General features: G+C 41.5%; 2 protein-coding genes across 3 annotated transcripts in view; one reads left to right on the top strand and one right to left on the bottom strand.

Annotated features, from left to right (window-relative positions):
* The first annotated feature begins 3,935 nt into the window (after window positions 1–3,935).
* LOC109868528 (actin-related protein 2/3 complex subunit 5-like protein) lies at window positions 3,936–7,420 on the top strand. Its single transcript, XM_020458152.2, has 4 exons — window positions 3,936–4,378; window positions 5,447–5,519; window positions 5,935–6,111; window positions 6,754–7,420. Exons 1-4 carry the CDS (start codon window positions 4,239–4,241, stop codon window positions 6,814–6,816), a joined length of 453 nt encoding a protein of 150 aa, XP_020313741.1. The 5' UTR covers window positions 3,936–4,238; the 3' UTR covers window positions 6,817–7,420.
* A 1,036-nt stretch (window positions 7,421–8,456) lies between these two features.
* Window positions 8,457–13,792, bottom strand: part of scai (suppressor of cancer cell invasion) — a 43,269-nt gene continuing 37,933 nt past the window's right edge. For both annotated transcript variants that reach the window (XM_020457974.2, XM_020457972.2), the window contains exons 15-18: window positions 13,396–13,468; window positions 12,842–13,015; window positions 12,656–12,756; window positions 8,457–12,535 (exon numbers count right to left, since the gene is read on the bottom strand). In XM_020457974.2, coding sequence (XP_020313563.1) covers window positions 12,386–12,535; window positions 12,656–12,756; window positions 12,842–13,015; window positions 13,396–13,468 — 498 coding nt within the window. In that variant the 3' untranslated portion in view covers window positions 8,457–12,385. The remainder of the gene's footprint in view (window positions 12,536–12,655; window positions 12,757–12,841; window positions 13,016–13,395; window positions 13,469–13,792) is intronic.

The raw sequence follows: 13,792 nt of genomic DNA, 5'->3' as shown, positions 1-13,792 counted from the left end.
CAATTAATAGGTGTGCCTTGTTAAATGTTCATTTGTGGAATTTCTTTCCTTCTTAATGTGTTTGAGCCAATCAGTTGTGTTGTGACAAGGTAGGAGTGGTATACAGAAGATAGCCCTATTTGGTAAAAGACCAAGTCCATATTATGGCAAGAACAGCTCAAATAAGCAAAGAGAAATGACAGTCCATCATTACTTTAAGACATGAAGGTCAGTCAATCCAGAAAGTTTTAAGAACTTTTAGTTTCTTCAAGTGCAGTTACAAAAAGCATCAAGCGCTATGGATGAAACTGGCTCTCATGAGGAACGCCACAGGAAAGGAAGACCCAGAGTTACCTCTGCTGCAGAGGATAAGTTTATTAGAGTCGCCAGCCTCAGAAATTGCAGCCCAGATAAATGCTTCACAGAGTTCAAGTAACAGACACATCTCAACATCAACTGTTCAGAGGAGACTGCGTGAATCAGGCCCTCATGGTCGAATTGTTGCAAAGAAACCACTACTAAAGGACACCAATAAGAAGAAGAGACTTGCTTGGGCCAAGAAACACGAGCAATGGACATTAGACCGGTGGAAATCCAAATTTGAGACGTGAGATGTCTTTGTGAGACGCAGAGTAGGTGAACGGATTATCTCTGCATGTGTGGTTCTCACCGTGAAGCATGGAGGAGGTGCCTTACTGGTGACACTGTCTGTGATATTTTAAGAATTGAAGGCACACTTAACCAGCATGGCTACCACAGCATTCTGCAGCAATATGCCATCCCATCTGGTTTGCACTTAGTGGGACTATCATTTGTTTTTCAAAACAAATCAAAATCAAATCAAATGTATTTATATAGCCCTTCGTACATCAGCTGATATCTCAAAGTGCTGTACAGAAACCCAGCCTAAAACCCCAAACAGCAAGCAATGCAGGTGTAGAAGCACGGTGGCTAGGAAAAACTCCCTAGAAAGGCCAAAACCTAGGAAGAAACCTAGAGAGGAACCAGGCTATGTGGGGTGGCCAGTCCTCTTCTGGTTGTGCCGGGTGGAGATTATAACAGAACATGGCCAAGATGTTCAAATGTTCATAAATGACCAGCATGGTCGTATAATAATAAGGCAGAACAGTTGAAACTGGAGCAGCAGCACGGTCAGATGGACTGGGGACAGCAAGGAGTCATCATGTCAGGTAGTCCTGGGGCATGGTCCTAGGGTTCAGGTCCTCAGAGAGAGAGAAAAAAAGAGAGAAGGAGAGAATTAGAGAACGCACACTTAGATTCACACAGGACACCGAATAGGACAGGAGAAGTACTCCAGATATAACAAACTGACCCTAGCCCGCCGACACATAAACTACTGCAGCATAAATACTGGAGGCTGAGACAGGAGGGGTCAGGACAATGACCCAAAACACACCTCCAGGCTGTGTAAGGGCTATTTGACCAAGAAGGAGAGTGATGTAGTGCTGCATCAGATGACCAGGCTTCCACGATCACCAGACATCAACCCAATTGAGATGGTTTGGGATGAGTTGGACTGCAGAGTGAAGGAAAAGCAGCCACAACAAGTGCTCAGCATATGTGGGAACTCCATCAAGACAGTTGGAAAAGTATTCCTCATGAAGCTGTTTGAGAGAATGCCAAGAGCGTGCAAAGCTGTCATCAAGGCAACGGGTGGCTACTTTGAAGATTCTAAAATATAAAATAGATTTAGATTTGTTTTACACTTTTTTGGTTACTACATGATTCCCTTTGTGTTATTTCATAGGTTTTGGTGTCTTCACGTATATATTCTACAATCTAGAAAATAGTAAAAATAAAGAAAAACCCTTGAATGAGTAGGTGTGTCCAAACTTTGACTGATATATATATATATATATATATGTGTATATATATATTTTATATTTTTTTATATATATTTTTTTATCATTTTTTGTAGTTTATGTGGATTGATGTTATTTCTCCCTTCCCTCTAATGAAATTAGCTTTCTTTGACAAATTTTTCACCCCTGTCCAGTTGGTGGTGGCAATACACCATTAAATGATGTCATCTGTCGCAAAACCCCACCGAATGAGAAAAATCTGCGACAAATCTCTGATATATTTATGCAATAAGAGGGGGGGGGGGGGGGGGGGGGGGGGGGGTAGTATATGGCCAATATACTATGGCTAAGGGCTGTTCTTATGCACGACGCAACACGGATACAGCCCTTAGCCATGGTATATTGACCGTATACCAAAACCCCCGAAGTGCCTTATTATATTATAAACTGGTTACCAATGTAATTAGAACAGTAAATAGTACTTTTTGTCATGGTACACTGTCTGATATACCATGGCTTTCAGCCAATTAGCATTCAGTGCATTCAGTGCTCGAATCCCCCAATCCCCCAGCTAAAAATATTTTAGCACCTCAACTCATTATGTGAACATTAGTGAATCTACACAGCACCTTGCTCAGATGTATCCCCTCAAACATGAAGTTACACATGGCTCCTCTAATATTGGTTCTTGAAGAATTTAACTAAACATGTTCAGTCCTGTCTTACCCTAGTAATAACAAAAATGATAGGCTACGGTTGTTTTACTCCACTTTTCATGTTTTGGTTGTCACCTTTTTTTGACTGTTGGTCTGGGTCCTTGCATCCATAGACCTCTATTTCTGTCTATCAGTGCATGTAAGATCATCTGTTTGGATTGCAAGATGATCTGTAGATCATTGATTCTGCACAGTCAGACTAATGTAGTTGATCTCAAAATGCAATATATGAATTTGAGAGTGGTAATTTATGCTACATTTTCCCAACAGCCGCATCCCTCAACTTCACAACCAACCAGTGCAAAAGCATCCATTGAACTACAGGAATCATAGAGATAAATAGAGGATTCATCTTTGTATCTGTGCTACTATACTGTAGCGTCTGTGACAGGATAGGCAGCGCCGTTGAGACAATCTCCATTTTGAAGTGGTACATTTTCTTCTTCACGATTGGCTGATCCCTCCCGATGACCCCGTTGGACATGACTCTAACATGGTCACCAGGAGGGATCAGCCAATTAAGTTGTAAACGTGTCAGCATGCTTCAGGTCAACTGGCGCCTAGCCAAACTCGGCTAGCCGAACCGAACAAGTGTGCTCGCATACTGCCTTAAAAGAGCGTCGCTTGAAAAACGAGAGAAAGCGGCAATAGTACTGTTTGTCCATTTTGAGACGCCGTAGTATACACTTCCTCAAAATAGTCTCAAACTCTCCCAACTTGTTTCGGCTGGGCTGCCTTCAGACTCCTTTAGTCCCACATAGCTGACTACATTAAAATGGTGGAAGCCCTCAATGGTGCTGCTGTAACAGTATACCTTTAGACCGTCCCTTCCCCGGGCGCGAACCAGGGACCCTCTGCACACATCAACAACTGTCACCGTTGAAATCGCTCCACAAAAGCCACGGCCCTTGCAGAGCAAAGAGGACCCACTACTTCAAGGTCTCAGAGCAAGTGACGTCACCGATCGAAACGCTATTAGCGTGCACCACCGCTAACTAAGCTAGCCGTTTCACATCCGTTACACTGCCCTTGATAACATAGCCGTTTGGACACTAGAGGCCTCTATCATTCTCTATGAGAGGAATATAAGCGGCAGAAAGGCCAATGGACTGAAACAAAAAAAATCACATCGTTTTTTTACAAATGTATTGAGTTTGATAACTAGAATAATATATAATGACAGTGATGTACTGTAAACCGTACTGCTTTTTTTGGCATTTAAATTTGATTTCCAATAATTGTCTAGGTTGTTGTGAAATTGTTAGATTACTTGTTAGATATTACTGCATGGTCGGAACTCCAAAGCAAGCTTTTCGCTACACTCGCATTAACATCTGCTAACCATGTGTATGTGCCAATACAATTTGATTTGGTTTCAGGGCAGCACACTTATTGTGAAGGATTTTTCTAATATTTGACCCGGAAGTGACAGTTTATGCTGCTGGCTTCACGTAGGTGAAAATGATTCTGACAACAACACTATCGCGTGTCAAACTAGTTAGCTAGATATTTGGTTGAAAAGTAATGATTGTGTAACACTGGCAGATAAATTACAATCAAAACACCGTTAGATTGTCACATCTGCGTAGACTGTGGTTGCTAGCAATAGCACCGACAGGGCAAGTACACTGTACTACGCTCGCATCAACTCAACAACAGCGCCGTGGAGGACTAGCTCGCTGGCTTGCTAGCTACTGTTTCCTCCAGCGAAGTGGCTCCGATGGCGAAAAACACTCTTTCGTCGCGATTCAGGAAACTCGACATAGATGAATTTGATGAGAACAAATTCGTGGATGATCACGATGAGGCTGTCGACAATCAAGGACCCGACGGCGCGGAGATAGACAACCTCATCAGGCAATATCCTTTACGTTCATGCGCATGCCCCCCGTGTTAAGCAAGCTAGCACATTTAGCTATCAGATAGCGTCGGCGATTTTGTTTTTCATTTAAAAAAACAAATGTTCAACAGCTGATTTTGTGTTCGTACTGCCAAATGTATCTTGCAAGTTAGCTTAGTTGATGTTGTGTAAATGTGTCGTTTTAGGTTGTTGGCTAACTAGCCAATGGAGGATATCCCTGGCTGAACCGTTCTTAACTCTGGTCCAGACCAGGGCGCCCTCCAGAGCTATCTAAACCCGACACTCTTGGATGTCCTAACTTTTTGTTAGCTAGGTAGTTACGTCTAAACATAGTTGGCTATAACTAGTATGCTAAGTACAAGCAGTTGCTCTAGTATCGATGGGGGGGGGGGATCACTGAGCCATTTGATTTGGGTGAGGCAGGAGTATCAGTGTCAGTATGGTCAACATGGCCCCCCTTAATAAGGGCCTTATTTCGAGTGAGACGCATTCAGGTCAGGATTTGCTTAAATATATATACCCTCCCCCACCACCTTGTCTAGTGGTATAGCTATCCATCGCTCTGCGTCATCCTGCTCCATTTGAAGGGAATATGGTTGGTCTGGTCAGGTGAGATGGAACTGGCTGTGTGTGATCGGACACCTCTATGCCTGCGTTTTACAAAGGCAGCCCAACTCTGATCTTTTGACCAATCAGATCAGCTCTGAAAAAGATCTGACGAAAGACCAATTCAGGAAAAATATAATAATTGAGCTGGCTGTGTAAATGCAGCCTAAGGTATTTGTATTTTATTATGGATCCCCATTAGCTGCCAAGACAGCAGCTATTCTTCCAGGGGTACAGCAACATTAAGGCAGTTTATATCATTTTAAAAACAGTGCAATACATTCAGATTTCACCACACACTGTGTGCCCTCAGGAAAGAGATCTCACATTGGATGCTGCCATCAAAACCCTCCCTGATATCGGTCTGTTTGCTTGTGGAGATGCATTGTGTTCCTGCCCCTTAAACCTATTTAGGATATGGCAATAGGAAGTATTCAATTCCTTAACCGACTGTAGTGCACAGGCGACATGATGACAGCTTTTCACATTGCTCTCCGGAACCCTCCTGTCAACACTAAGAATCCAGCAATAAAGGTAATGGGCCAAGATGTGCATCAAATCTGAAATTGTACTCTTGCATCATGTAACTTTGTGGGAAGCTCCTTTTGTCAATATTGGCATTGGTCTAGAATACTAGTATTACAGAGTTAAGAACATACCATAAGCTCACTCCACAGCTAGCTTGAAATGTTGCGGATGGAGCCATCCAATTGGTACTTTTCCTTGTGGCTCAAACCATTGGAATGTTGTCAAGTAGGGCGGTCCCGAGTTCAAGCCAGGCATGAGCCGAATCAGGTGGAAGTGGTACTCACTAAGCAAGCAATGTGGCATCCATAACATGGCAGGAGAGGCTTAGCAAGTATCCATAAAATGTTGCCTCTCTCGTGGCAATCTGCAGTTGTAAATAACCTTTAACATGCTCTCTCCCTTTTATCTTGCTGTCTTGCAGGAAAGGGCTCTGGCAATAGTGCTGAGAGTGTTGACGTCATTCAAGTCCAGTGATATCGAGCCAGCTGTCAAGTCGCTAGACAGAAGTGGGGTGGACCTGCTTATGAAGTACATATATAGAGGCTTTGAGAAGCCCTCTGACAATAGCAGTGCCATTCTCCTACAGTGGCACGAAAAGGTGTGAAAGCTCTCTGAACTTTAAACTCTAAGCCACCTAATACAGGGATGGGTAACTGGTGGCACCCTCTTTGAAGGCCCTCTGAACTTTTTTTTTTTTAGGAAGGGGGGCAACTGTTGTAATAGTATAATACTCAAAGTGCAATTTAGTTGTGCATCAGCAGTTTGTCACTCAATCAGCAAAACGTCTTTGGATTGGTCTAGCGGCTAGCCATCTTGGTTGAATTACTGGCCCGGGGAGCCCCAATTGATTTTGTTAGTCAGTCTCACTCAGATATTAAAAACAGTAAACATTTCTCTCCACTGTATAGCAAAATGTGTAGAATTGCAGAAAATTTGCTATAAAACAGCACATTTTCCCCTTCGCCCCATTACAATATTTGAATTGCATGAAACTTGTTATAAATTTGCTAAATTGTCTCTCCGGCAAACTGGCTTTAAAACGGCAACATTTTCTCTCAGCTGCCAAGAGGGGGGCTGCTAAAAAGTTTCTCACCATGTGATGGGGGGGGGGGGAGCAACTGTGGCCCCTCATGAATTCAGATGTGGCACCCACCCCCATCAAAGTTGCCCATCCCTGACCTAATTTATCGTGTGTGTATGATATTTGTTCATTTGTCTCTTCCCCTCTTTTTTCACTCAGGCTTTCGCAGTTGGGGGCTTAGGGTCAATCGTAAGAGTTCTGACCGCCCGAAAGACAGTTTGAGGGGACGTGCTTTATCACATGGAGCATCTCCTGCATGACCACTGACAAGAGGATTGACTGCCTTCTGTATAAGGGAAAGTAGCTTATTACCACAATACATTTCTTCCTGAGAATAAAAACCCTTACACTACATAAGTTAAAGACAAAAAAAACAAAGGGAACATTATTTTCTGTTAGAAAACTAAGGAAATTGATATTTGTTCATGTATAGGATTATCATTTTTACCTAATCACGAGTTTGTCGTTCTTTCGCCATTGCATTTCTTTCTATTATTCACAAGTATCAGCATGTTTCTTTGAGGGTGGGGGAAGGTAGAGTTTCCCTAATGACATGAACATGGCAGGTGAAAGGCTGTGCATCAACTGTTACTTGGTACCTTTATACCTGTGTGTGTGTGTGTGTGTGTTGTGTGAGCTTGCGAGTGTCATTTGGCTCACAGTGTTGAATATTTAGATTTACGTTTTTCTCATTGTCAGTTTTGTACAGACAAAAGTACATTTAATATAAAGAGACAGATTCTTTGAATTCAATTAATTGGTGGGTGGGGGATTTCATTGTAAAGTGCCTGCTGCAATAAAACTCATGGATCATCTTAACTGGGAACAAGTGTCCTTGTCATTTGCCCTCTAGTCTGCAGGTGAATTTGGCTGTGGAACCTGTATTCCTGTTCAGATTGAACACAATGGTACATGTGAATCTACAAACTAGTTCCAGAGAACTACCTCATCCAAATAGTATATTTTTTTGTTTTTAATAGGATTAGCTATGCAAGCACAAAGGAGTCTTCAGTAACCCTGTCATATGCACTTAGAGAGCTGTGAGGATTCCGATTTTGGTCTAGCGGAAGGTCAAGTGGAAACCAGTAGGGAGGGGCTAGGGTATACGTGCATTTGAACTATCAATTTAAAAAGTCTGGACCTATCAGGAGGCAAGGTTGAATTTATATTTTAAAAAGGTAAAGCAGTGTTGGCGGCAGTAAAGGTAATTTTCAATTGAGCCGACATGCAGCGTTTACCGTGAATGTAGTCTCCGCTGACGCGGGAACATTGCCTTTAAATCACACTGAACTTCCGCGATATGGATTGAATAGAACCCTAGAACATTTCTGGTTAAGTAGCTATGAAAGTTAAGCTCCAAGTGACATCTCTTCATACAGGGTTTTAAACCTTACAGCCACCCAGAGAATGAACCATTGCCCCCACAAGCTAGGTGTCTAATTGTAATAGACATAACAGGTCAATTATCTTTATACAACCATCACTGACGTCTACATATGTCGATAAATCAGATTACTTAATTATGCTTTCAGCAACAACTGAAGACCATCAAAAAAGGGACCATTGTAACACAGTAAAGACTTTCCCCCTTTTGATAGCATGCTAATAAGTGAGGGACATTGGCTTTGGTTAGAAAAAAATCTTAAAATTGGAGTGGTGTCTAAATTCATTCAGGGGCATTTTCCACATTGTTAATGTCTTCAGTCCAAAGGCATCTCTTGATATCTTGCCTATGCCTACTGTATTGCTGATTGAGTGATGCTTTTGTAACAGGTCTTTTCTTTTGAGGAGTCAAAGCAATCACCTATATAAAATACATTTTAAACAATAGATTATTCAATAAAGACAATACATCTCACAAATTAAAACAAAACAGTCAAACTTTTAATTTTGTTAAAGCATTCAAAAAAGCTTGCATGTTTTGGTCAACTTATTTTTCCTTCATACTTAACATCAAATATAATTGGCAACAAATGGGACAGAACCGTTTAAAGGATATAAACAAAGAATGCCAAATAATGTTTAACTAGCATCTCTAGAAACCCTTAACTTATAAAGAAAGAGTATTCCGACCAATATATCACTTTGAAATCGTTCCCTCCCACAACAGTAGGAACCGGTAGAAAGAACACCCTTACTCTCAAAGTAACATTTTAGATTTAGGCCCAAGAAATGAATGTTCATACTTAAATATATTTTTGTTCCATATCATTGTGTTACTCATCTAGGGCTTATCCAAATGGTGCGAAACGTTCAAAGCATTGCAGATAGAAATGTATTGCACAGAATTGACATGACTTTCAAATAATAGATACGTAATTTATAGAATGGACATTCCTTTGTTTCTCAACATTTCACCCTATTAGGGGCTTCAACTACATGCCAACAGGGGAAAGAGGTCAGCCACATCCTGTCACAATTTACAAGTATTATAACATAAATAAAATGGTGTCTAGGGCTTTGTCATTATGCATAAATATCATATGTACTTTACATATACTGTACTATCCTCACTAGTAAGACCTATTTTGGGTTGGGGATACACGGTAAAGGGGCAGCTTCACTTCAGTTAGGAAGCTTTGACACTTTTCTATAAGAATATGAGTGCTTTTTGTTCCCCTCTTGCTCCTAACTACAATGCACAATAACACACTACATGGAGGAGAGTAAAGTCACCACGAGATTACAACGGGCTGTAAACAAAGGCCCAAAGACAAAGCAGGAAAACATGTCCCAAAATGGTTTTACTGCATACAATTCACAGTGTATGATATGACACGGTCACAATGCGTCAACCTTTTTGAATCAGGTTTAGTTAAGTATGGGTGCTCCGTCTTTTCCTCTTCCCTTGAGGACTTCGTCATGTTTGTAAATTCATGAATCAAGGATAGTCCAAGAAAACATGGGTGATATGCTCAACTGGACAGTAATTCTTCATGGCCTTCCCCTGAAAGCTCATCAGTCAACTTGTTTTGGCAGTGATAACTCTTATGGAAATTGGAGTGGTCCATAAAAATGGTGGCAATTAAAAATTGGACTGTGACGCCGCGGTCATGATGTGCTTGAAGAAAAAAAACTGGATAAAACCAAAAGGCAGTTTAAATGAAACAGTCCACAGAGGCTTTGTAGATATACATTTCTATGAAAGTGGGTCCCCTAAGTGAAGAGAAGATGAGCTACGGTAGTGTAGCTCGTTGCACTAGCTTGTGCTTCCCAGTGAGCTAGGATGCTAGTCTTGTGTGATCTGAATGATCATGCCCTGTGCTGTCATCCCAAACATGGACAGACATGCATGCTCTAATGAAATAACACAGATAACATCATATATCACAACAATTAAGGTTTTTACAAAAAATATGGACAGTGTTCTTGTCCATTGTCATTGACAAAAACATCAAATATCTAAATGTGTATTACAATGATCGTGGGGTGGCATAGGGAATAATGGATTGGACGTTCTCTGGCATGCCTTTATACTGACAGCACGACAAATAAGATTAGGTCATAATTCAATACAGTAAAGTGCAAGGCTACTATTGTTTTTATCATCATTATTAATCATATTATCATTGTCAACAAATAAACCAAATATGATTATAATTGCCATGGGGAGTAGTATTTCCCATGTTGAAATGGTCCACTTTTGTTTGTTTCAATGGGGAGAACCGTGTCAGTTTCCCCGACTCTCTCCATGTCCTTGGAATGTATGCTGGCTGAATTTGACCAAAACAACTGATGGGGGGGTGGGGGGGAACAATGTGCAGTTCATTCATTAAAATTGCTGTGCCAACTGCATATATTTTTCACAGCTTCTACAATTAACAATTCAACATACGTACTAAAGACCAAACATCTCTCTGTATCACATACTGTTATTTTCAATTAAACATAAATATACATTTAAAATTGTGATTTCTTACTTTTGAAATTCATTTTTTCTCTCTCAGTAAATACAAAAAACAAAATGATTTGGCTATTTTTGTTCATCACCACACACATGTACTTAAAAATGGTTGCCAGGAGTCAGTTTCAGCACTACCCGGTTCCATTGCTTCAAGCCCCCATCAATATAAGGAAATTAGATGACGCTTGCTGCCATGCAGGGCACTCACTAGACGGCTAACGCTGGAACTGACCTGCAAACAGACTAACATGAACGCGACAGAGTAAACTCTATGGACAAGAATACTGATAAGACATGCAAAGAAAGAGAAACAGCAGCATGAGCTCTCTCCAGTAAACCATCATGCCTAAGACAGAGGAATGCCATTATGGGGGCTTAGTTATAATGAATGACACAGGGCCTCTCAAAGTCCTACATTTCCAGAAACCAATAGTTGTTCAATCAGGAGGGGTGAATCTCAGAATCTACCCCGTTTACCTAATTTCCTTAATCCCCACTGGTCTGAAAGAACTGGTCAGGAGAAAGCCGGTTAAGTAGAGAATACGTAAGACTATAATTGCCATGGGATGCAACCCCCAAAACATATAGGCTACAGCATAGAGGCCTTTTCCATCCCTACAATGTCTCAAAAGATATGCAGCCAATGATATGCTGCCAATCAAGGTCAAAGCTAAATCTTTTAAAAGATCCACCCTAGAAGGAGTGTTACCCTGGTTCCTCAAGTGATTTCTTTGAAAAAGCAGAAGATTGGGAGAGATGTGTCTATTTATCTATTTGGCCAGTGAGGGGCTGGGCAGCTGTGTACCTGCAGGGTGCTTACACATATACCCGCGGTAAACCCAGTCCGAAAACTTGCTCTGATACAAGGAGTAATAGACAGTGAAAATAGATTAGCGACTTCCCGCTTGCTCAGTCACTGCACTAAATGAGCGGATATGTTTGCAGATCATTCAGAGCCGCTGACACCGCCACCGTATGTTAGTACCTAGATGTTAGTACCTAGATGTTAGTACCTAGATGTTAGTACCTAGATGTTAGTACCTAGATGTTAGGAGCTGGTATCTAAACGGGTCAGAGCTGGTGCCTAGAGGGTAGGAGAAAGTGGTTGTTTCTGAACAGGGCTAAACTGTTCATGAAGGTCTGCATAGGCAGGCACTCTGTTACTTTACCCATCCAGGCCTCAGTTTTACAGAACAGACTACTGAAACGAAACAAAAAAAAGCAACTTCCAGGCAATTACATTAGAATTAGATGTGTTAAAACCAGCAGATCTATTTGGGTAAACAAATATGGAGGTTAGTCTCACTCTAAACCCTACATCCAGTAAACTTGGCCAACACATCTACCCATGCACAGTAGAGGAGACTTCCCTACAGCTTGCATTGAAGTTCATTTGCCGTTCAGATAGCTGGAAGCATCCATTTAGAACCCATTGCAGGCAGTGCTGTCGTAAAACTATGTTAATTTATTTTCTGTCTTTTTAAGTGTTAAAGCCATCGATAGCTTCACGTGTCCTCCTGCCACCCTCAGACTAAAATAGCTGCACCATGTGTTCATTTGAGTGCTTTTTTTTATAGTAACAACACAGCAGTACATGCTCAGCTCATGTGGATATAAGTAGCTAGGTAACTTGTTCATGTTTGCATTGTACATAGTTGACTTCCACAAGTAGCTGTATGAATGTACTTAAAATAAGTATAGCCGATAGGGTAAAGTAAATTAGGTAGGGGAAATAAGGGGATCTTGGGTTAAAAAGAAACAGACACTATTGCAGTGTGTTCAAACAGTAACTTAATTACCTCAAAGATGAGGACTCTCCCTTGTGCGAATGTGTATAGCGGTGGTCTGCGTTTGTATAGTGGTGGTGACTAGCTGGGCAGCTGAAGGTTAGTAGTTCACGTCCAGCGTTCCGTCCCAAAAGAGGCTCCGCACATCCAACATGGCGGCCAGCTCCAGAACGTGCTTCTGCAGGAGGCTGCTCTCCACCGTGTCCTGTTTGGGTAGCTGAGGGTACGATTCCGGGAAGCTCCTGGACTCCTGCAAAAGGCAGACAGACAGAGAAGGGACATTACATTTGACCCCCAAATTACCGTAACTACAATGAATAACTATGGGAGATGTAACTCAGTACCAAGGGCACAATAAAAACTGATTTACCCGGAAGAGCTTGTGCAGTCTCAGTGTAGCCGAGCAAAACACAAAGCGGATCAGTAACAATCGGAGGAACTCATCACCGTAGAACTGTAGAAAGGCTTGGTCTGTGAAGGAGAAATTCCACCATTATGGTTGTGATATTTGCACTTAAAATCTATTTTTTTTATTTCCAAAAAACACAAAACATACCTATAGCTTGTGAGCGTGTAATCATCTGGCCGATGTCACGGTACACCTTGTGTAGAAACTCCTCGGCCTTCTCCCACAATCCTTGGCGCAGGCTGCTCAGGCCACACACTGACAAGAAGGCCAGAAGGGGGCAGTACAGGAAGAGTGTGAAGAGGCTGCCGCGCTGAGACTGGTCTGAGAGAAGGAGACAAGTTTGAGAGACATTCATAGAACAGTTTCTCAGAACACCCACAAAAACAATGTCTCATCTTACGTGGCTTATTCTGCCCACACATTACTAAACCAATCAATAAAATGAATTCAAATAATTGCAGAATCCAATGGAAAATAATCAGCCACATAAAACGGCCTAAATGAGTACAATGGCTGGTATCAATAGGCCAACGCATTTGAAAATTAACTGACAAGCGCTAAGAGCTATTTTCTAGAATAGTTCAAGAGTATGGCATAGTGTAATTGCCGACTTCAACATTGAAAGTAATTGACGGTTGCCTGTAACACGCTAATTAAGAAGAGTACAGAGGCATAAACTATAATAATAGTGACAAACTAACCTTGCATGCTCTTTGGATAGACTGTGGGAGATAGCAGGCACACCAGCGGCTGACCAAAGAGATTGGTGAAATTCTACATGGAGATACAAGGCATTAATATTAGCGTTAGTAAGAATCACGCCAGACTGAATTCCCAAAAGGAATAGACCACTTTTCCTTAAATGCATCTTAAGTGCAATAAAGCACTTTTGTGGGGATTGGCTGGGCCTGGCTCCAAGGCCCACCCATGACTGCACCTCTGCCCTGTCACATTAAATCCATAGATTAGGGCCTAATGATTTTATTTCAATTGACTTATTTCCTAATATTTTTATTTCATTATTAATTAAGTCAGTTACGAACAAATTCTTATTTACAATGACGGCCTACCCCGACCAAGCCCAATTGAGCGCCACCC

The sequence above is a fragment of the Oncorhynchus kisutch genome, linkage group LG23 (assembly GCF_002021735.2).
Source record: "Oncorhynchus kisutch isolate 150728-3 linkage group LG23, Okis_V2, whole genome shotgun sequence".
NCBI lineage: Eukaryota > Metazoa > Chordata > Actinopteri > Salmoniformes > Salmonidae > Oncorhynchus > Oncorhynchus kisutch.
The sequence above is the reverse complement of the archived record's forward strand: the minus strand, read 5'-3'. Positions and strand labels throughout refer to the sequence as shown.